Source organism: Tachypleus tridentatus, chromosome 7 (assembly GCF_004210375.1).
Source record: "Tachypleus tridentatus isolate NWPU-2018 chromosome 7, ASM421037v1, whole genome shotgun sequence".
NCBI lineage: Eukaryota > Metazoa > Arthropoda > Merostomata > Xiphosura > Limulidae > Tachypleus > Tachypleus tridentatus.
In genome coordinates, this window is record NC_134831.1 from 162,171,692 (window position 1) to 162,196,821 (window position 25,130).

At 36.4% G+C, this 25,130-nt stretch overlaps 1 protein-coding gene across 10 annotated transcripts in view; it reads left to right on the plus strand.

Annotated features, from left to right (window-relative positions):
- The window catches only part of LOC143257069 (latrophilin Cirl-like), a 105,363-nt gene that overhangs the window by 52,581 nt on the left and 27,652 nt on the right, over window positions 1–25,130 (plus strand). For 5 of the 10 annotated variants that reach the window (XM_076515213.1, XM_076515212.1, XM_076515214.1 and 2 more), the window contains exon 3: window positions 23,147–23,185. The exons of 4 other annotated variants lie outside the window; for them this stretch is intronic. In XM_076515213.1, coding sequence (XP_076371328.1) covers window positions 23,147–23,185 — 39 coding nt within the window. Of the gene's footprint in view, window positions 1–23,146; window positions 23,186–23,933; window positions 24,769–25,130 lie in introns of those variants that run through there. One more of the 10 variants, XM_076515218.1, reaches the window with a different exon arrangement.

Sequence of the window (25,130 nt, forward strand, 5' to 3'; positions counted from 1 at the left end):
TTTCTCCATTTTCAAGTCATTGTCCACCGAAGAGGAAACCTGATTTTGTATTGTAAACTTTAAAGAAACTAATTTGTACCAAAAAAAAAAGGTAATATTTATTTGACATGTGGAAAACTTTTTTTGAGAAACTCGTTATAAAGTATTGAGTCTTTCAGGAACACTGACCGTTATGTAGGTAAGCATCAGGTCCCGAATGAGAAACGTTAAACGATGCTGTCATTTCATTACCTTCAAGACATAATTAAGGGTTAACGAGTTGCTAAAAGAGGACGGTACGACAAGTATGATGCATTCGTAAAGTGACCTAAGTAAGAGAAGGCAGACAGCTAAACAATGATTTCATAGTGACCTACAAAAACAAGGGATTTCTATGTTTCTGAAGCAGGCAAACAACTAAACAGTGACATACCTTAGAAGATAAATTTCTCTGTTTTTGAGGAAGGCAGACAGCTAAACAGTGTTATCACAGTGACTTATCTAAAACAGGAAGTTTTCTCTGTTTTTGAAGCAGACAGACAGCTAAACAATGACTTCATATCATTCACGCATGGTATAACACAGTAAACTGTTTCATAGTAAAATGTTTCTGTGTTGTTATTTTTTTATCGTGGAAGGAGACCATTGAAGGAAGCAATACGCAGAAACAGACGTAGAATATCTAAGACATGACAATATATCTTATATAAGTTATAGGAATTTAACAACAGCGTTAGCATTCTCCCAAAATATTTCTTACTTCCTTGTCCAGCCCTTAAGCACCCTCCTTTCATGTACCTTTCAGTACATTAGAAATACAAACATTTTTTTTTTTCAAACCATATAAGTCGTTAGGATAAGACTAAATGTCCAGACAGAGAAAAGAACCACTGAAATAAAATAAAAAAACCAACAACACAAGCATGAAAATATACCTCACCATTACTTGCGGGTCACATAGGTGAATGTGGATCAGTAGTTAGATGTATATATTTAATTCGGTCTGATCGACTTTCTACAGTTATTTATTATCTATTTGTTTTTTGACCTTTAGAGTGTGTATTATTTTTACCTATTTATATGTCTGGTACTTTTCTATCCTTATGTGTATAAGATTGGCTCTTCTGTTGTATGCATATCCGATATGCCTATCTTAAGGTACGCAGCTGTTTTCTTTAATCAACAATGGACTAAGTGTTATTTGTGATTAAACTTCCTTGTTTTACAGTCCTAAACAAACTGGTTGAATATCGTTAAGTAAAAACAGTTATTGTTGTTAACATCCCTTATTGTTACTCTTGTTTCGAATTTCCGCACAAAGACTATATGTGTAAAACAGGTTTAGTTCTGTGAAACGATAGACAGGAAGAAGACAGCTAGCTAACAGTACCTACTATTATTTATAGCAAATAAGATAGAACTTGCAGTCCAGACACATCAAATTGTAGGCCTCACCTGACGTAAATCCCTTGGCAACTTTAGTTTAGGAGTTACTTCAACGATATTGTCTCTTCCCTTTTAAAATATTGTGATATTATTTTTATTTTAAAGATATAGATTGGACTCTATTAAAATTCTAATTTTAGGATTTCAAAGGTATATTGTATATTGACAGTGGTGAATCGTTGCTTTGCGTCGACAGACAGCGCTCCCTTTACTTTCCGTTGGCCGAGAAGTAAGACTGAACTCCTATAACTCCAAGACCCGTGCAGAGATAGCTCTTTACATGTTTTGTGTTTAACGACATTCGTGAGGAAGTATTTTATCATTGCGTTTATTTAAACCGTATTTTATTGTAATGTTAGCTGCAGTACCCGTACTCTAGACGAACGTTTTGTAAATTCATGATTAATGAAAGAACGTGGAGAGCTGCTTCCGTTATATGCAAATTTTAACAGAAAATAACAACTATAAAACTGTAGAGCATTAAATGCGAAATCCATCAACAGGGGCAAAATAGTGGTAAAAATAACGTAAACACGCCCATAAAACTGCAAGACGCAAAATGGAAAACTCAAAATTTGTGTAAACCCCAGCATAGACCAATGGAACCACACACCAAGTTTGGTACAGATTCATTCATACCCTGCGAACCAGCTACGTGGACAGACAACAGACAGTAGTGTTATATTTATATAGACTCATTTAAACAACATGTTATTGTTATACTAACTAAAACACATTCTAGTTGACAGCTTTATATTCTTCTTTATTTCTTATTTTTTAAAATATATAGAAACTCTTTTTTATTTGTAAACTGTCAATTGTAGTTGCTACTTTATTCTCAGACACAGAGTACGCTTTCTTATTTTTATTCAGAATAATTTGAGGCCAGAGGTTGTTCGCCATTAGTTACTCTAAACCAAAACTTTTAATAACACTATGTAACACAAATTTTGTTCCTGCATAGTATGTGTTATTTCTTCATTGTTTATGTTGTAAAAAGTGTAGAAAATGGCCATTATTCCCTTCAAACTTTGCTTTTGTGACCTGGATAATAAAATTTAAAAATTAACCTATTTATTCACATTTGCATTCACATAAGGTCTGAATAAAACAACATATGAATCAAGATTTACATGTAGTTATACTAAAGTTATAAAGAAAATTAACAAAAATCTTTAGAAGTAACTTTAGAAGAACAAATCCCACTCCTTGAACCTAGATGTCAAAAGTTCGGCATTTCACTTTGTTAGACCAAGATCGCTGATCAAGTCATTGAGATCTCTTTGGTTTAGGTACTTGGCACTGGGGCAATGGATGATGGAAGGTCCGGATACATGATAGCAGATGCATTCTTGCCAGCCCAACGTGTGGAAGGGTCCACCACGCAGAAGTAACAATTACATGAGTGGTCAGTGGGTTCATGCCAAATTCTTGGAATAGTGAACTTCATGGCTCTCTTTTCCCCTCTGTACCATCCTGCAAAAAAGCAAAATAAAATTGTTATTATGAAGAATAAATTTATTACATCCACAACTAATGTGTAAGATGTTCATGCAAAATATTTTATATGTGATCTATACTATTGAAAAATAAAAAAATAAATTAAAAGATATTTAAATTTTAAAAGGTTTAAAATTTGTATAATATAAAATCTTACTACTTAAGGAAGTAAAATTTTTTGTCCGTCTTACCCTCTAGAGTTTTTTACAGTGCTCACAGGTAAAATGAGGTTCCCAGGGTTTGTATTGATACCCGACAGACATGCCGAAATATGCCTTGTAGGCTTCACACATTTTAGCAGATGCTGTCACAGAGTACTTTTTCACTCTTGTCTTGATAAATTGGCCACATACATAGCAGAATGCATCTAGAAAATACTTGCAGCTTCTTGATGCTATCTCTGATAAAATCAGACAGGTCTATGTGCTCATTTAGGCAGCTAGAACTAAACTGAAGTGGTGAGTGGTGAGCCCCTGTGTATGGGGAAAGTTCTAAAAAATTCTAAAAGGTTCTTGAAAATTCTCGTAAGTTCTACAACATTCTAGAAAGTTCGAGAAAGTTCTCTATCAGCTACTCAGCACTGATTCTAAGTGGAATGTTCTGGAAAACGGGTAAATTTGAAAATTTCATTATTCAGGTCACAAAAGCAAAGTTTGAAAAGAAAAATAGGTCCTTTCCATTTACTTTAGGCATAAGCAATTGGGAAATAACACTTTCTGCCCAGGAACAAGAAAAAGTAAAACTTTTTTTACATAGTTTAATTGTTCAGCACCAAGAAGAACACACATACAGTATTTATGATTGTGTGTGTGTGTTTATTGTTAAGCCCAAATTTACACAATAGATTATCTGTAATATGTTCAATGCAGGTATCGAAACCAAATTTCTAGAATTATAACACTACATGGTTCCTACTGAATCATCAGGAGGTTTTATTTTATAACCTTACAAAGTCCAGTTGTACTGGTCCTTCTGACCTTATCTAAGGTTGTTTCATATACGATTTTGTGTGTGCGTCTGAGAATTAAAGATTACACCGACAATATTAAAACATTAGTCTCACAAACGTGTAGAAAACATGAGAACGCCAACTTCTACACTTTTTAAAGCAGAGTCGCGAGTTTGGTTTGGTTTGTTTTGAATTTCGCGCGAAGGTACACGAGGACTATCTGCGCTAGCCGTCCCTACTTTAGCAGTGTAGGCTGCTAGTCATCACCACCCACTCACTGTCAACTCTTGGGCTACACTTCAAACCAACGAATAGTGGGATTGACCGTCACATTATAATTCTTCCACGGCTGAAAGGGCGAGCATATTTGTTGTGACGGGGAATTGAACACACGACCCTCAGATTACGAGTCGAGTGCCTTATCGCCCTGGCTATGCCGGGCCAGAGCCGCGAGACAGCAGAAAAAGAAAATTATTTTTGGTTTATTTTGAATTTTGAGCAAATATACACGAGAGTTATCTGCGCTAGCCCTTCCAAATTTAGTAGTGTAAGACTAGAGGGAAGGCAGATAGTCATCAACGAATAGTGAGATTGGCCATAACTTTATAACGCTTCCTACGGCTGAAAGGGCGAGCATGTTTGGTTTGACAGGGATTCGAGCCCGCGACCCTCGGATTACGAATCGATGCCTTAATCACCTGGGCATCCCGGTGAAAAAAAAAAAGATAACTCTCATTTTATTGTTCATGCTTAGTTAAACGACACGAAAAACAATAATCCTTAATGTTAAAATGTCACGATAACAAATTGTGAGTATATTTAAGGTTAACTAACCCGATAACTGGATTGTAAGAAATTTAGCCTGATGCATCTTTTAAGATATGTACTTCGGTAATAGTCCCTAAAGTATATTGATGGATCTCAAGTGTGACGTCTGTTAACTCTATTAACGTCTTTTAAAAGTTAATAAACATTTCTCTCAAGTAAACTTCTTCATATTTTGAGTAAATTACGTCTTGCATTTCTCTTTTCTTTGTTAACTTACTAATCCTTATGCATTTGTAATCCTGTGCAAACGTTTTGTTTGAACTGTCTTAGGGATTTCTTTTCGTGAGATTTTACTGGTGTGACGAACCACACTGGAGTAGCCAGTTACCACTAAGTTAGCTGGAGATTTTATTTTGAAAGTAAACAAAATCCTTCAATAGCGAAAGTATTAAAATTTACGTGGTGTGTTATCACTTTAGTGTAGAGTCAGCGTAACTCCTGAATGAACAATTACGAGACCCATTAATCTAGAGAGGGTCGCTGGATCTATCTATTCATGCTTTTATTCAGTATTCTTCACCATTAGTCCACTAAAAATTTTAAATACGTGGGAAATAGGAGTGATGAGTATATTCCAGTACCCTCAGGGTACAGCGCGAGTGTGGCTCTAATCACATACAGGGGTTTCAATTTTGTTCAATGGTTTTCAAAATCCTTATTATCAAAGTGTTACAGCGAGTCAACGGTGTGTAAATATAACATTTCAATGTATCGTTTGTCTCCAACGGGGCGTCGTTTCCCAGACGAACTTTCTCTCAATTCCAGAGCTAGTCTGATGATCTGGAAGATAAGAGATAAAAGATAAACCTAAATACCGTTCTTACAACTCTCTGATTGAAAAACGAAATCGAAAAATTAAAGGGAATTCTGTAGTCAGGTGTAATAACAGTAGCATATTCTTCTGGTTCGGAATTTCGCGTAAAGCTACAGGAGGACTATATGCGATATCGGTCTCTAATTTAGCAATGAAAGACTAGAGGGAAGGCAGCTAGTCATCATCACCCACCGTCAACTCTTGGACTATTCTTTTACCCACGAATAATGGGATTTACCGTAACATTATAACGCCCCACGGCTGAAAAGCCGAGAATGTTTGGTGTGACGGGAATTCGAACCTGCGACCGTAAGATTGCGAGTCGAGCGCAATAACCTGACTATGCCTGGCCGGGCATTAGTTCTGTGTGAGATGTCTGCTTAGCTAGGTGTAGTATCGATAGTATTACTTCTACGTTAGAGATCTACGTAGCCAGGTGTAGTAAGAATAGTATTACTTTTGTGAAAACTCTGCATGGTCAGGTGCTTCCTCTGTGAAGTCTGCCCTAATAACAATAGCATAGTCAAGATATGGTAGCATCATTACTTCTTTGTGTGACTTCTAGCAAGATGTAGTAACTTGATCGTCTGTTCTCGGTTGAGTTTTATACACGATAACATTTTCGTTGTTTTTTTTGTGATATATCGTAGTCAGACAGAGGAACATCTAATTGTTACTTGTGGTGATATATCGTAGTCAGACAGAGGAACATCTAATTGTTACTTGTGGTGATATATCGTAGTCAGACAGAGGAACATCTAATTGTTACTTGTGGTGATATATCGTAGTTAGACAGAGAAACATCTAATTGTTACTTGTGGTGATATATCGTAGTCAGACAGAGGAACGTAGTCAGACAGAGGAACATCTAATTGTTACTTGTGGTGATATATCGTTGTTAGACAGAGGAACATCTAATTGTTACTTGTGGTGATATATCGTAGTCAGACAGAGGAACATCTAATTGTTACTTGTGGTGATATATCGTAGTCAGACAGAGGAACATCTAATTGTTACTTGTGGTGATATATCGTTGTTAGACAGAGGAACATCTAATTGTTACTTGTGGTGATATATCGTAGTCAGACAGAGGAACATCTAATTGTTACTTGTGGTGATATATCGTAGTCAGACAGAGGAACATCTAATTGTTACTTGTGGTGATATATCGTAGTCAGACAGAGGAACATCTAATTGTTACTTGTGGTGATACATCATAACGAGGCACAAGAATATTTTATTATTTCGGTTGCAGTAATATTAATACTATTGTTAATTCTTTCTTAAACTGATAAAATATGTAGGATCGGACGATTTCATGTTTAAACTATCTGGGTCCGAGACTAATTACTAATATTCATCTTATTTATTTACGTTTGAATAGGTAAGTTTCAGATCCACGCACAATAAGCCCCTAACCTTAGAAAACGTTTAAGTGAACATATAATTCTTGTTAAAACCGTTAATACGCGAGTCCTAACGTAGTTTATTGACGTTTCTTCTTCTGTGAGGTTAACTAACCAAGCTTTAGCCACGTGCTTCTTCAGTTCACAACTTTCCTTATTAAAATATTTAGCCAAGTTAAACAATTCCAACATGATTCGGTAATAGTATGACGTACTGCCACGTGTTTGAAGTTAAAAATCAACCTAGGGCTATTTTTTAACTTAAAATCCGAGTCAAGATTAAATAATTTCGCATCAGGCAGAGGCGGCTTAGAGCACCCTCTAGTGTTCATGCCCATCTTCTTTGTTGTAGCCCTATTTATTGCCCCTTCTTTCATCCCAACCAATCCATGCTTTCGTGGTCTGTAATATAAAAAGGCTGTTCCTACAAGTACGAAACGCAGTAATATCTAATACAGTAATGTTTATACATATCTACCGTATCTTACTGTAAAGGCGAGACTCCCAACAACAGAGTGGGAAGGCGATAGGCGTGGCCTCTGATGAATGGGGCAGACAGATATGAAAACAGCATAATAAAAGAAACACTATGTGATAGAACAGACAAACTTACATAAAGAAATCGCTGTTTAGATGGTTAATGTGTTATTGTAATAAGCACAGTTTCAGTCGCTTTGATTCGTCTGATTTTTCAGTCTGTCTGTCTGCTTGTATTAAAAGAATATCAACTTTTTCATTGTTATATCAATTCTATTCAGAAGGTTAAATAACTTGTAAACTTGATACGACTCAATAAATCACCACACGGAAAACTTTTTTACGTCTACAACAGATATTTAGACGGCCTGAAAGGGAGACTATCTACAGCGCCCCCAAACGGTAGAGCATCTTTACAAACAACTCATGACTGTGTTTGTCGGTGTTATTGTAAGCCTGTCATGAGTTGCAAACTTTAATCAGTACAATAGTTTGCTACTCTTTCTTAATATATATAAGCTAACACACGTTAGTGTTTAAAACTGGCTGGGTTCGAGACTAGTCATATGAAAAGCTGACACATGGGTCGGAAGCTAGTTGTCCATAAAAGTGGCACAAGACAATGTTTAAACTGGTTGGGTAGGAGCTAATTGCCTGTAAAACTAACACAAGGTAGTGTTTTTATAAAATAGTTGGGTGGAAGATTAATTATGAAATATTTAAAAAAATTAATGATTATCTGTATTTTCCTACATCTGAACAATGTAGTTCCACATTCATATACAATAAATCCTAACCTTTGAAAACGTTCAAATGAATATAGTTTATCAGATTTGTTACTGTTGATACATTCGTTAACCTGTCGGTTGTCAGCCTGAGACAATGTCGATGGTTCTACCAGCTAATGGTGCGTCACTAATTTACAGAGGAAATAAGTAATCCTTAATTTTCAGACTTGTTTACGATAATAACCTTAACTACCTATAAGGTCTAGGTATTCCATAACATTGAGTAATTTTGTGTTACAACACTCAGTGTAAGGAACTTACCTAAATTAATCCAGTAAAATATCCTATTTAGTAGATACAATCTTGGAAAACCTCCCCTCCTTCACAGTCGTTATTAATGGAACTAGCTGGAACATCGTTAGTACGTTTGCTTATATTTTCGGACCCTCAGGTGGGACATTGTAAAGATTACGGTCCTACAACGCTAAGATACTGGGTTCGATTCCCTGCGGTGGACACAGCAGATAGCTCAATGTGGCTTTGCCCTAAACATAACTAAACAAACTCTCGTATATTTTCTGTGAGACCCATGCCGTATTAGAGACCTGTAACAATTAGGCCCGTAAGAAGTTTGATGTTGAAAAACCAGAGAAAGGCAGTAGTTCTCAGGAAAATAAGTAATTGTTGTATGATGGATTCTTGTTGTTGTCTGTTTCTATGTTATTGATCATGTTCTACTAGATTTAAAATAATTGAGCTAAACCTAAACATTTCTTAAGTGTTTTTCACTGTGGGGAGCAAAGTCCATTTAGCTTTATCTCAAAGATTCCACCTTATTCGTCCTCATAGTCACGGGTGTGGTTTATTTTTGGAAGAGAACTTATTAGTTCTTCCCAAAGATTGCCACAATCACCAACTATCACTTTATCTTTCTGCAAGTCTCGTTCGAGGGAACGACCCTTGTGAAAAAAAAAAAAAATAAAAAAGAGAGAGAGAGAAAAAGAAAGCGTTATTCATTGGTTCCTGACTGCCATCATTTAACAGTATTCAGGGATCGTCTGGAAACCCTGAGATACCCTTGACAACAAATCAATCAACATAACTGTTGTGTGTTTTTGGAATTTTCCGAGAACGAAAAAACGAAAACCCGACCGCTCTTTCCCGTTGTTGTCGGACAGGTAAGTGAAATATGACTTTTAGAAACATTTGTCTATTTGACCACTGAAGTAGGGAAGTGAGCAGGGTCGTATTCATTCCGCTTTCCTCCCACTTCCCCCTCCCAAACACTACACGTGATGTCAACACCGTTGTTCCGTTGTATACCACACTCGTTGTATTTAAATGTTTAACTACGAAACAACAAATAAAGTGAGGTAATTTTGAATGGAAGAGCCAATGTGGTTTCTTAGACAGAGACCATTCTGATGATATTTGTAGTATTTGGTCGAGAAAATTTGCGGACAGACAAACACAGGCTTTCTACGTTAACTGTCTAATTCTAAACTGATTGACTTGAATAGACTAAAGGCAGATAGCCAACAGCTATCTTCTACACGTCTTGGCTCACTCGAATTAAACACTTGGATGTGCCCATCACTATTTTAATGCACTGCGCTTCCAAAGTACGTAACTTACGTTTTACGGCAGTAATAGTACGCGATTCACGATTCATAAGATTCACGTTCAGTTGGTTGGTTGTTTAGTGTTTATTGGCACAAAGCAACTGGGCTATCTGCGCCAAACAGACGGTAAAAAGTAAAATCAGTAAAATATGTAAAAAGGATTCATACTAAAACAGCACATAATCCAAGTTTCGGATTAAAATCTTAAATAGAGTTAAAAAGACCAATGGCCCTATTTACCGTTCAACACTCTAAGGCCATGCCCGGCCCATGTATATATATATATATAAACGAAATACTATAATATACAGTAAGGCGTAGCACAACCGCTGAAATATTCTGTGGTGGTAACTGAAAAATAAAATGTCTACAGCGAAGTCTGCTATCTACCGTACAATTCAAAAAGTTGACGTAATTACAGCCTGGGAAGAAAACGCCACACGTGAGAAGAACCAGAACTGTCGCAAACGAGCACAAAAAAACCACTCAGTTATTCTTTTTTAACGCCACAAACAGTAATAATTTAGTAAAACTAATTTTCACTGTTGAGACAATGTATTGTATTAGTATTACATCAAAACGATGTCTCGAATGGATACATGAGTAGCTAACGAATAAAAGAAAGACTATAAAAAGTTTCTGCCACGTGAAGAAAAATTTGCTCTCCGTTTTTATGTAAAGTTTCCAGTGTCACGTGGCTGTCAAGATTAACCTATGTTAGTCTAACAAAATCACGCGATTCGACAACAGTAGCGTTTCATGGCAAGAACATGTTTAATTGGTATCTTAACGATGAGTACATTTATTTTCTGGCTGGCTTCTCAGATGCTTTTATTTTGCCAACTACGGGAATGATAAACAGGTGCAACTCGTTGTGTCATGTAAATGTGTGTACGTATTTGTGTTGAGGCATAAGGCTCTATCGGTTTTTGAAACTGGTGATAACACATATCACCAAAGTCTGATTCTGGTGATATTAAATCTCCACGTTTTAAGCAACATTGAATATACGATACCGTAGTTGTCTTTCAAATTGTAGGCGTTAGTAAATGATGGCTCAGAGAGAAGTTAATGTACGTATAACTTCGAGATGCCTGCAGGAAGAAGCACAGACGAGGAAACTTTTAATTTAGTGGTAATATTTTTGTATAATTCACCAATAAACCACATCGTCAGAGAGAGAGTGCAAGGAACTATGTTTTGTCGCGAATTTATACCAATTTCTTAGCATTCTCTTTTAATAAATAGATGAAAATTATACTTGATTGTTTAGCTGTTAGCTTACCGTCCTACACGCTATATCAATCTTTTCTTTCGACCATGCGTTCTCTCACACACGTTATGTTGTAGAAATTTTCTGTCAGAGAACTTGTAATTTGTATTTTAATGTTAGAGGACCGGCTCTAACACGAGAGCTTAAGCAGTGATTTATTGCTTGCGCTGTCGTTCCATGATCTCTCCTGCTGTGTTAGAAAAAAAATGCTGCATTCGTTATCCGTGTTACTGACTGGTCGGTTTGCTTAATGTTCACGAAGCCGCGACTTTCCATCATCGTTGAGATAGTCAATGTAATATTTATTGATTAAAAAGAATACAGTATAAAATTATTTTTACAGTATGTTACGACTATGAGTGATGTTCTATTTTGACATTTAGTGTTAGGTAAAGAATCAAAGTAAATAAGAGAGGTTTATTTGTTTATGATTCTATATAAGTAGTACGAAGCTACACAATGAACTATCTGTACTTTTCCATTCGCTAGTTTCAAATCCCGGTTTTAGTGTTGTAACTTTGAAGACATAGCACTGTGCCACTGGGAGCAGTAAGAGATATATATATGTAAATATTTAAAACTACAGAAAGGCAAATCATATTTAACAGACAATCTTTGTTAGGCAATAAGCTAAATATTGAAGAAACAATTCATTTGCTTAATTTTTTTGTAATTATTTAGAAATAATTGCGTTACTAATAATAATCATGATTTAGTTATTAAGATATTTACCATTATTTTGATCTTTGCGAAACTTGTATGTTTTTATTACTTGATAAATTGTACGTCTGTCTAATGTAATAACTTACATCCGGCCCGGCATGATCAGGTGGCTAAGGCACTTGACTTGTAACCCCAAGGTTGCGGGTTCGAATCCCCGTCTAGCAGCTTTCCCTCTAGTCTTACACAGCTAAATTAGGGACAGCTAGCGCAGATAGCTCTCGTGTAGCTTTGCGCAAAATTCAAAACAAACAAATTTAGTCCTTGTTGCACGTGATAAGTTACATATTTGTATTATCTGGTAATTAATATGTTGTTGTTTTGAATTAAGCACAAAGCTAGACGATGGGCTATCTGTGCTCTGCCCACCACGGGTATCAAAACCCGGATTTTAGCGTTGTAAGTCCGCAGAAATACCGCTGAGTCGCTGGGGGGCTAATTAATATGTTTATATTAGTAGATTTCTTAACATGCTGGTGGTTGTCTGGACTATTTGCGTTTTGTTTTAATAATAGTAACAATATTACTATGCTATTAAACTGTACCTAAAAATGTTACATCACAGTACCTGTGTTTGAGTGTGGCTTAAATTCCCTACATTTCAGCTACGTATGTGAACAATGCCTGGAAGGCACGAAAATTCAATTTTTATTTCTTCCGCTTTTAACGGATGGGGATTTTTTTTTTGCCATAGCTTACCACCCAGAAATAATTATTCTTTTCTCTGAAAACTGAACGGAAATTCCAAAGGATTTTATCTAAGACGTAAGTAAACTAAGATACGCTAATATGGTTCTACTATCGAAACAAAGGTCGTGATATTTCACAAGACTTTCTGACAAGTCCGAGTTGGAACGTTCATGTTGAGCTGATAGTTTGGTGCTGACGTCTACCGGAATTGTTCTGTCTTCACTCTTTTGTTTAATCTTTGTGTAGACACTGCATACACACACACACACACATATAGTCTTAGGGCGACGTGGCTGTTTGTCCAAGGATCTTGAACTTGGATAAAACATATTTTTCAGCTTACTTTCGCTGGAACTGACTTAAGCTGAAGGCTTGGGACATGTTTTCTTATCAGTTACATGATGAAACATATTTCTGCTGTCTGAAAAACATTGCCTATAGCGTGAGACATCACGTTCTTGTCTATGCACATATCAAAATTTCCAGTTCGTCTCACAGGAGGGCAAATGCATTTACAACAATTATACTCTAAGTGGCGTAATACAGCATAAACATGCTGACTAGAAATACTCAGAGTTATAGTTTGTCCGATACTGTTAAAGTATTACAAAGCATAACATTTATCGTTTATTTACTGGTTTCAAGTGGTAGCGGGCCCGGCATGGTCAAGCGCGTTAAGGCGTTCGACTCGTAATCCAAAGGTCACAGGTTCGAATCCCGGTCGCACCAAACATGCTCGCCCTTTCAGCCGTGGGGCTGTTATAATGTAACGGTAAATCCCACTATTCGTTGGTAAAAGAGTGGCAGTGGGTGGTGATGACTAGCTGCCTTCCCTCTAGTCTTACACTGCTAAATTAGGGACGGCTAGCGCAGATAGCCCTCGAGTAGCTTTGCGCGAAATTCAAAACACTCATTCAAGTGGTAGCGCCACCTATAGTTGAAAAAAGAGAATGCTGTAAATTATCAGTCCACGAGATAAACTGTCGTGTATGATTCGTACTTCGCTTCGTAATACGGTCATTTTAATTCATTGTTTCGCTAATAATAGTATTAATTGTTTTCCTAATCGTTAAAAACTAATTCATCAGGCGAAACAGGGAGTCTGATTTAGAGAAGGGACACCATGACAAAAATCCATCTTTTTTGTTTAGAAATCTTCCAATTTATCTAACTTTATAAATTCTATCATAATTGAACTGCAATAATGAGCATAAAGAACAAAAAGGCTATCAGTGTTTTGCCCATCACGAGTATCGAAACCCAATTTTTAGCGTTAGAAGCGTTGATAACTTGGACACAACAGTACAATAGAGTTTGTTGTTAATCATAAGCTGTACAATGAGCTGTATTTTATGTGCCAATCACAGGGTTCAAATCTCGTATTTTAGTGTTATTAGCCCTCCCGCCGAAACACCACCAAAGGACCACTTTCTTTAATCAGAAAGTTCGTAGTTTGATTACTCGAATGTTAGACTCTTGAAATTAGCAACTGAAACAGGCTGGTTAGTTGCTATCACCGCGTTTTCGAATGGAAAAGTAGAAGATTAAGAAGTTTTAGGCCTGTTCTCCTGAAATTTTCACAAGGACGTATTTTGTAGTAGATGCATCGCTTTATTAGTGAGGTCGTTCTACATTCGATATAAGTAAACTTGTAGGGAACTCATGATTTGGTCTTGATTTTTACTAAAATGAACTAAAACCGTATCTACCTGTTTTATTGTAGAAAAGATTGTTTGTTTTGAATTTCGCGCAAAGCTACATGAGGGCTACCTGTACTAGCCATCCCTAATTTAACCCAACTGTTAGGCTCCTCTTTTACCAACGAATAGTGGGATTAACAGTACATTATAATGCCTCAACGGCTGAAAGGTCGAACATGTTTAGCATGACGGAGATTCAAACCCGCAACCCTCAGATTACAAATCGAGCGCTTTAACCACCTGGCCATGCCGGGCTTATAGAAAAGATATTAAACAAATTTGTTCGGTAGACTGAGTGTAGTCGAATGGCTATCTTGCTAGACTGAATTCTCGGTTCGCGACTCATTGTCTAAACTTTGTTACTTTGGGGCCCATAGGTGCATTAGAAGAATAATGGCTAAATTCAGTTGGCGGTAGGTGCTATTGATTAGTTGCCTTTCCTCTAGTCTAGCTGAAAAACCAGGAATAACAGGTGTAGAGTGTTTCCGTAATTTTGTCTTATTATCTGAAATAGGTAATTCGGTATTGACAATTGTTATTATCTCAACATTTTATTTATCTAGCACATTTCAAAGTTTATTTAGTAATTAACATTACCTAAGGTATAGATGTATAATAAAAAATATTGGCCAAAGTGTGGTTTCTCTCTCTCAACAGCAAAGCTTTCACATGATGTCTTAATAAAGACAGATCTGATAAACATCTAATTAATCTGTGGTTTTTGGATTCCCGTTACCTAGGGTAACCTCGTGAACGCAACATCTGTTTGCTGCACGTTTCTGCTTGCGGATAAGAAACGGGGAACTGTGAGACTTTTAGATTCAAGTAATTCGTCATGTTGTCACGTCAATATCTCGTTCTTCACCTCACTGTTGGCTTCTACGACAAAAGAATATCGTCTTGGATTTTTACCATTTCTAAAGCAACCTCATTTTCAATTCAACAATCTGTCGTACTTCGGTAACACATGAAAAATGCCAGGAATTAACGATCTTAAGCCTCATTTAAGACATATGTAAGATTACTTCTGAGACGTTTCTATTACCGGACGTTGCGTGAGTAAGATAATTTTTGAAAGCGACTAAACTCATTAATTTTATTTCCCTCGCACAATTCTATAATAATAAAGGAAAAGAAAGGGAATGAGTACCCTAGTTCTGGAAATGGGGTGAAGTGTATTGTATGTTTTAGAAAAGGGAAAGAAAAGAAAAAGATACGAGGAAGGTTGTAAAGGAAGCGTGGGACAAAATTCAGACATCAAGCGTAATTTTCTTTTCATTACTATCAACAAATTCCCTGCGTTTTCTATCTTTATTTCTTCACATAAATAGAACTGTATTCAAAGCGATGAATTATAAAAGTTGCCAGTTCAGCATGTTATACTTAATCATTACGAAGAACAAGCTATTTAGAAACGCTTCCAAAACTATTTGCCTCATTGTGACTTAGCGGTAAGTCTGAAGGCTTATAACGCTAAAATTCGGATTTCGATGCCTGTCGTTGGCACAGCACAGGCGGCCCATTGTGTTGTCTTTGCTCTTAATAAAAAACAGACAAACAGAATTAATTAACTATTCATTGTTTCAGAATCAATTTTTGGCAAAGAACTTGAAGTCACGTGTTTCTTTTCGAATTTCGCGCAAAATCATGCAAAGAACTATCTGGACATAACCATTCTTAATTATGAGCCTCCAGTAATAAAGTTTGACCTTTCTTAAAGCATTCGTGGGTCCAAAGTGTGAAGTACCTTTTCTTTTTCTTCTTTTCTTCAACCCCAACATTTATGGATTCAGTGTGGGGGCGCTAAACAGCATAGCCAAACCCAACCCATAAACATGTGCTGTATTTCACAAATGTAATGCAATACAGTAGAGTTTTCTTAGAGGAAATATTATACACTTTTCTCTAGCCTCCCAGTTGCAAAGCGACAAGTCTAAAAGCTTATAACGCTATAAACCGAATTTAAATAATATCTGGTGGGCACAGCACAGATAGTCCATTGTGTAGCTTTGTCCTTAACTATAACCAAATACACTAATACACTCTTGCCTCTCCCTGGTTATAATAAAGTGATTCGTGTTGTCCTTTAGACTAGTTAGATTAAAGTCTAGTACCTGGTTATAATAAAGGGACTCGTAAGGCTTAGTCACTGGTTATATAAAAAAGGTTTGTATAGTCCTTTTGGCTAGTTAGATTAAGGCCTAGTCACTGGTTATAATAAAGGGATTCGTGTTGTCCTTTAGACTATCTATATTAAGGCCTAGTACCTAGTTATAATAAATAGATTCGTAAGGATTAGTCCCTGGTTATAAAAAAGGTGTGTAGAGTCCTTTAGATTAGATAGATTAAGGCTTAGTTCCTGATTATAATAAAGAAATTCGCAGAGTCCTTTAGACTAGCTAGATTAAGGCCTAGTCCCTGGTTATAATAAATGGATTCATAGAATCCTTTAAACCAGTTGCACTTACGCCTAGTAAAGACACATGAACACTCGCTCATTTAATCTCTTAGAAAAAAAATTCTATCAACGCATCAACTCCATTACCCTATTAACAATATAAAATTTAGCGTTTTGTATGTTACCTTTCATATCCAGTCAAAAGAGGTATTTTAATACCGAATCTCTAATGCAATCATAATGGATCTTTTGAAGCTGTTATTTTGGTTAAAATTAATTAACAAGTAAAGTATGACTTCGAAATACACTCGTAAAACGAACGACTCTTATAGAATAAGAATTCACCGTCACGGTTCGAGTAATATTCACAAACAAATTGGTCACACTTATTCATTTATTTTGCATATTTAAATGTTGAATGGAGATTCTCTCTTTATTTTGGTTATTTTGCTTTCTTTTTATAAAGGTTCAGCAAAATTACTGTTGTATTTTTTTTTCAATTGTTACAGTAAGGAAGGATAACTAATATGGTGTTCTTGGAATTCATCTTCACATTATAGATAATGTTTATCTTGTATGGCCATTCTAAATTACATCCGCTACACCCAAGAAGCTAGGCCTATTTCTACTGATTAGTAATATTTTAAATCTTTCTAATGGTAGCTAGATGAATAAGTAAGTGGGTGGTTGTATGCGATAGCAAATAGAGCTGAAAGAGTTGTTTTTCTTTTGTTGAGTTATTTTTTTTTTCTTCTGATAGGACTGCGAATTTCTTCAATGCTAGAGGCTGTTGTACGCTGAGAAAATATCCGTGATAGATACTGTCGTAAATTATCCACCTGGTGTTAAATAAGTTCACTTGCATATCCTCTTGTCTCACCTCTTTTTTCTTTAAGTATTTTCTTTATAACCTTGACTGAGATTTAAATGCTGGCTTTGATAACACTTAAAAATAAAACTGTCTTAGCTACTTCACACATACACTTAAGCTTAGCTACTTCACACATACACTTAAGCTTAGCTACTTCACTTCTTCGTGTGTGTTTTTTTTTGTTGTTGTTGTTAAACCTGCGCCTCCAGGTATGAGATACAGTGAGAATGATTTTAGTTCTGACGGTCTTTAAAATGTACATCAAAGGCCAGCATGGCCGCACCCCACGACCTCTTCGATGACGGTATGTAACTTATAGACAAAAACACAAAAAACAAACAAACAAAAACTATTATCGTTTGAACTGTGGTGAGTTCGGTTAGACAAAACAGTATTTGTTTAATAGTTTGCTTAATACCGTTTTTTCCCGTCAAAACAATTGGGTCTCACTCATGTCGAAACAGGTATGTTTAATCCTAGAATTATCGATGGAGGGTCCACGTGGCCTTTTAAACACATTCTTATAAATTATTTATATAATAAGATGGTTGTGAATTCATGACTTTGTTAGCAAACTAAAATTCGATATTACAGTAACTAGTTTCACTAATCACTCAAGGTCTTCTTTATACATTTCTTATAGAATTACGATTGATTTCTCTGAGTAACACGAAAATAAAAAAAATATTCAATGTGGTGCGGTAGACAGACTTCGCTAATCGAGACCGTCTCTTTGTTTCCAAAGTTCGTTTTCAAACGTCGATTCAACTTTATATAGACACCTGCTCTCTTGAACAAGAAAATGTCGAACAAAACTTCAGAATATTCTGGAAATATCTCTCCCCTATTTTTTTTGTAGTATTTTTTGTGTGAAACGCCTGTACTTGGTTGTATAACAGACTCTTAAAAACTTAAGTCGTGATTAAATAAAACAAATTGGATTCATTGGTTTGTCCACTAGCGAGGATCCGAAGTGGAGTGTGATTTGTGTATGGGGAGGAAGGGGCGTTATTATAACAGTGTTACTCACTTTAACATCATTAAGGACGTCAAATGCAAGTAGCCTCAAGTAACTTCGCGCGAAATTTAACAGAACAAAGAACGAACATCTTTGTGTGCCTCTTTCTCTCTATATATATACTTGAAACGTTAAGCAAGTTTATTATAACATTAATTTCACGTAATAAACGGCGTTAAGGCATTACTTCTGTTTATAACAATATTCATCTTACCTTACCCACTGCCTTATACCAATAATTGTGTTATGTAACTGTTTAAACGTCTGCAAGTCGCCTTTTCTAATAGCCAGCGTAGATGGTTTGTAGCTTTTGTATCTGGATATCAAGCTTAGAAAAATGATAAAGTAACTAAGCCTGATTTGTCATATCCAAATCTTTTAGGGATTTTTGTTTTTTTAAAGCACGAATTGAATATCTAGGGTATAAAAGAATGAAATATGTCTCTAGTGCTAAGCCTTTTCTTCCATACACGTTTTTGTCGTTACTGATTGTGTAATTACTTTGCTTTACGACTGTACCGAATCTTAACATTTCTGTCACTTTCAGCCACAGCAGTTGGTTTCAAGTATCCAAACTTGTACCATAAAATGAATTTTATAACATGTTCACCTGTAATCGGCTTACACTGAAGAAAATTTTCTAAGATGAACAGCTAAAAGTTCGGAAAAAAGACTCGGACAGAGGGCTCTTAAGAGCAACTCCGATCTTTTCATAAAGTGATCAGTGAAATACACGAGCGGTTACAATTGTCATAATCTCCCCCTCTAGTTTGTTTTCTCTACCCTTGTGAGACCACTAAAATTCCCATGGTGTTCAAACTTAAACAGAAATCAAGTTCAGGTTTTATGTTTCACTAGCCTATGAGAAAATTATTTTCAAGAGGCTTGCACTACTGCTGGCTTCCTACGTAAGGCCTGGCAATGATCAATCACGCTCTAACACCACTTACCGTCTCGGAACATCTATAAGGAATACAAGTATGATTAGAGATGGGTGAACTTTAGTTGCCACCTGCGGTTATAGTCCATGACGCATTTCGAGACGAAATTTCTAATTATATTGGTAAATGTGTACGCTAATACACATACGCGTGTGTGTTTTAGCCTGATTAAAAACTGAAACTGAGCAGCACAGTAAAAGATGGAAATGGAATGTTTTTACATCATTCTGATTGAATACTTTATTTTTTTTGACACCGCTAATGACTATCATAGTTTAACTCTGTCATTTCATTGTTTCAGCTCTCAACGTAAGTTGTTCAAATGAATCCAATATGTTTCCTTTCACGAATATCAAGCAATAATTAAGTAGGTTTATTCATAAGAATATGAAGCAATGGTTAAGTAGGTTTCTTTTAATAATTAGATCACTTTTCCTCAGTAATGTTCTAGTGACGAAATATTTCTTCTTCTTATATTACATTGAAAGGTAATGCTCCCAAGCATTTACACACATAAAGAAAACCACCATTTCTATAGATTTTGCTTTTTGCAAGTTTACTAAAAATAAATAACTGTGATGGTATACTAGTTTTTACACTGTAAATCATGAATAAAGGGTATTCATAGTTAGTACCCGTAGGTGAGGAGTAAAGCTATGGTTTATATGTGGTTATTGTAAGGAACAAAGCTGAAGATATACCTAGTTTTACAGTAAATAAGGAAAAAATCTATGAGGATCTATGTAGTTATTGTAGTATGTCGAGAATACAGTTGTGAGGATATACGTAATTATTACAGAACGTGGCTGTGAGATTAGTATTTATGGAAAAGGCAACAACATTAACAAACAGAAGGCAATGAAACAGAATAGAACAAACAGCTTATAGTTTGTTTTATGTATAAATGTTCTTTCTGGTACTGATATGGGTTAATAACACTGGAATGAGTATCTGAACTAGCAGTTCGAAACATCGTGCGAAACCTCCGAGATACATCCAGTCATGAAACGTGGTTTTTCTTTACTTAATTTTAAGCTTAAACCTATTTTACTTAAAACTTAACAGTGCATGAATTAATAATAAATTATTGTTACTAGCTACTTATTTGCACTATTTCGAGTAATTTGTCGAACATGCAACATTCATACGCTTTTGTTGTAACTATACAGGAATCAACTCATAATAGCACGTAATAGTTAGATTTTCCCACAACGCTTCGAGTCATTGTCTTTAACACTACGTATATTACTTGTTTGTGGTATTTTTAAGTTAAAGAACAATTTATATCACACATTGCCTAAATGATAAGATTAGATAACAGTAGCATAGCCGTTTGTAACTTAGAACTGTTGACCAGAAGAGCAAACAGTCACTAGCACCAGCCGTCTATATGGCTACTCTTAAACGAATAATGAGATGAAATGTAGTGTTTGTAATATGCTTCAATCTGAATGCGCAGAACTTGCTTAACTTCATATTATGGACTCAAACTTTAGACCTTTCGTAATGCAGCCCTGCACGCTAGTCACTAGCTATACTCAGCTCTTATGGACTGTTTCTACAATAAATGAAAAATGAAAATATGAAGCATGCATTGTTATTGCAGTAAAGCTTTAAGGTTATAGGTATTTGTTACATGTAATTACTGAGTAAAGTTATGAGGTTATATGTAGTCATTACTCTTACAACAAGCAAGCAATAAAGCCATGAAGATTGCTGCGTTAGATCAGTATTACAGATAGGGGTTGTTAATCTCGTTAATAAATCCGAATATTGTAACTTCGAGCAGGAATTTATTTGAATTTTTATCTCAGGGTTATATGCTCGCGTGTCTTAAGGAGAGAATCAATTCGATGGATCGTAATGGACAATTCGTATATACATACCAGTATCATTTGTGTTGTTACATACCATTCCTTCCCAGAAAGAATTCCAGCTTAGAACGATATTGTCATTAAGCTAAGAAAACCACCTCTTAAAGCGGGTGATCAGAGCGCTACCAGTACATTTTCGATCGTGAAAATATAAAAAACGATCATAAACGTCGATTGTTGTATATTGTTTCTCGTTTGGGCTACCATAGCAGATGGATGTTCTATCAAACCAACTGCAGCTTTTGATGGAGCACGAGAAATGACAGCAATTTCAATTGTATTTAGGCTTAAGGTAGTATAAAGACCAAAGTAATCGAAAAGCCAATGCCGACAAAGAAGTGACAAAAATGACCTGAAAATATTAAATTTCGATCTTCTCCATACATGCTCTGTTTCTTACTTGTGCTGATTCACATCAAACACACACTCACATGTATTACGACACAAAAGAGAAAGTAGGTTTAGGTGTGTTTATTTCTTACTACGACAGAGCACCTTGCTATATGCTCTGACACGAAAAGAATACTAAAATTTCGGGCCCGGCAAGGCCAGGTGGTTAGGGTCGTGGGTTTGAATTACCGTTGCACCAAACATGCTCTCTCTTTCAGCCGTGAAGGGCGTCATAAAGTTACGGTCAATCTCACTATTCGTTGGTAAAAGAGTAGCCCAAGAAATGGCGGTGGGTGGTGATGACTAGCTGTCTTCCCTCTAGTCTTACAAATTAGGGACGGCTTGCGCAGATAGCCCTCGTGTAGCTTTGCGCGAAATTTAAAATCAAACAAATAAATAAACTAAAATCTCTGGTGAACACTGGGAGGGGGCACAATTAGGGGTTAATCTAAATTTACCTGGATTCTTCCGTGATGTTTTTATCTTAGTGTTTCTCACAAAGCTACACAATGAGTACCAGTACATAACTGGTCGTCCCTAATTTTGGACCGATACAGGCTATAGAGAAAGAAGATGGTTAACAGAACTCACTATCAACTTATGAGATATTCTTAGCCGGTGGAATGGCGAGGCCGAACCAGCGGTCTTAAAGCTCGCCCACGTTTCCAAATGGCGGGGTGGATTTTGGCGGCAACGACTTTGCTATTACTTGAAGCAAGTGCCACACATTTGGGAATTTGAAAAAGTCTTGCTGCGAATGATCGATACACATGTGTAAATCGAGAAATGATCTTCTTCTGATCACGTGGGAATCTGGAGATGTTCTTCCTCTGAATGATCCTCGTATCTGTGACGACAACGAAACCCTTGAAGGAACACTTTAAATATGAGCACTTTTTTTCTTTGTGAGCACTTATCAGCGTGTTTTCTTATAGCAAAGCCACATGAGGCTATCAGCTGAGTCCACCGAGGGGAATCGAAGAGCACTTAGGCAAGTTCTGAATCTGAATGGAACACATCTTTTCGTTACTAATGTGGGCCTGGGTTTGGGCAGGTGGTTAAGGCACTTAACTCACAATTTAAGAGTCACTGGTTTGAGTCACCGTCCTACCAAACATACTCGCCCTCTCAGCCATGGGAGAGTTATAACGTTACGGTCAATCTCACTACTATTTGGTAAAAGAGTAACTCAAGAGTTGGCGGTGAATGGTGAAGGCTAGCTGCCTTCTCTCTAGTTTTTCACTGATAGATTAAGGACAGCTGGTACAGATAGCTTCCATTTTGCTTTGCTTAAAATTTAAACCAAATCCCACTGAAACACAACCAGTTTCTTTCATGACTCAATGTTCCACAAATAGATTAAAATATAGATGCATTCTGCGAAAATAATATTAGGCGTTTTAATTCATTTTTTGTTGTTTGTTTTAATAGATTTTATTGTTCTTTTTAGCTATATGTTGTTTGTTGTATGTTCATATATATATATTTATTTCTATGCTTCATTTATTTTCCTTTGTTTCAGTCTCCGTCTCAAGTTTTTCCATAAGGCCCCCACTTTTAGGTAACTTGTTTATTTGTTTTTGGTTTGTTGATTATTTTTATTTCATGTGTAAGTTATAGTTTGTTAGCTACATTATTAAGCTCAACGAGGTTACACTCATTTCCACACACACAAAGTTTTCAGGTGTTCAATGGAAATGGTGATAAAAAGAATACAAATTAAATATCAATATATATCCTTATCTCTGTGAAAACATTTTGTAAGTAAGAGGCAATTTCCTGTATTGGTGTATCTTATAAAGACGTTGTTACAGAAGCTGTTGACGTGCGGTGTCAACTTACTTTATATGCACGTGTTTCTTCAATGAGTTTTTTCATTAATTTCCTCATTTTTTAAACAGAAACGTAAAATATCAAGTAGTTCTAAAATAAATAAAGTCTACGTGAAGTGATCAACATTACAGACTTACTTTTAAACTGACTCTTCCTTATTAATAAAAATGTGAAAACAGTACTATGGATTTGTCTTAATAGTGTATGTACGTAACTACCTTGGCGGTATAAATACGTGTGCACGTACATACAGTGGTTGAAATAAGTATGGAAACTCCGCGTAAAAATTAGAACACAATGTACAGTTCATGCAAAATTCCCTATGCACAACACACTTGTGATAATACAGTAGCTAAGCCACGTTGAGCGCGATACTGAATGATTGGTTGCTATACAACCAATCATACAAAGCCACGCCAGCTGACTGACTATATAAACATAGCCATCCATACCACTTCTCTAATACGTGTACCGAAGAAGACACGAAAGAAGGAAATATCTCACGATTGCTTGTATCAGGGACATTTCATGGAACATATTAAAGCCAACCTACACTTGCAAGACGTTTTGCAGGTTCGGGGAATTGGTGCTATTAACAAAAACCCAAACAAGAGAAAAGCGTAAAATTTCCAGACCAACAGCCTGGCTGAAAGAACAGATGATAATAATATGCAGTTTGACTGAGTTTCAACTTATTAGACAAATAGCTACGTAGGTATATTTGCTGTGGAGAGGCGAACAAAAGATAAGACTGAAATGCAGCGAAGGTTGAATAGGAAGATGAACAGGCCTGGCGCTCTTCGTGATGGGTTAGATTTGTTCAGTAATGATCAATGATAAATACAATATATTCAATGAAAGAAAGTAGGATACTACCACTGTCAGAGCACAAAAACTACAAAGAAGCATGGGGTTGAGTCAATGCAACTTTGGGGTAGCATCTTCTCCATCAGTTTCGGAGACTTAGTGGATATAAATGGCACAATGACAGCAGCAAAGTATAGTCAGATATTCATATCATATGATAATTTATTATAGACGCATTTAGTTGGTCAAGAGTTTGTGTTTCAGCAGGATAATAATCCTAAACACATGATTAAAACCTACCAGGAGAGGAAACAGGCCTCTCTTGTCCTACGAAGAGTTCATAAGTGAGAATTACTAGAATTTGGACCAATATGGTAAAAAGCTACCAGGAGAGGAAATGGGAAGTAGAAACATTATAACTCCTGCCACGGTTCATCACCGAGAGAAGAAAGAAGAGTCGATACGCAACCAAGAAACTTCTGGAATTGTATGTCATCCTGCAAGGTATTTGAAGGCTCATTTTATGACCCTTCCTTGATAAATCCTATGAGGGCGTGTTTAAAGAAAGGTGATGGCTTGCATACTTAATGTATGTTCTGGTTCAGCATATCCATCGTAAATCTGTGTAAACCTAACACATTTTCTGTGTGCTGATATGAAACGAATCCTTCTCGTACGTTAGGGCCCGGCATGGCCTAGCGCGTAAGGCGTGCGACTCGTAATCCGAGGGTCGCGGGTTCGCGCCCGCGTCGCGCTAAACATGCTCGCCCTCCCAGCCGTGGGGGTGTATAATGTGACGGTCAATCCCACTATTCGTTGGTAAAGAGTAGCCCAAGAGTTGGCGGTGGGTGGTGATGACTAGCTGC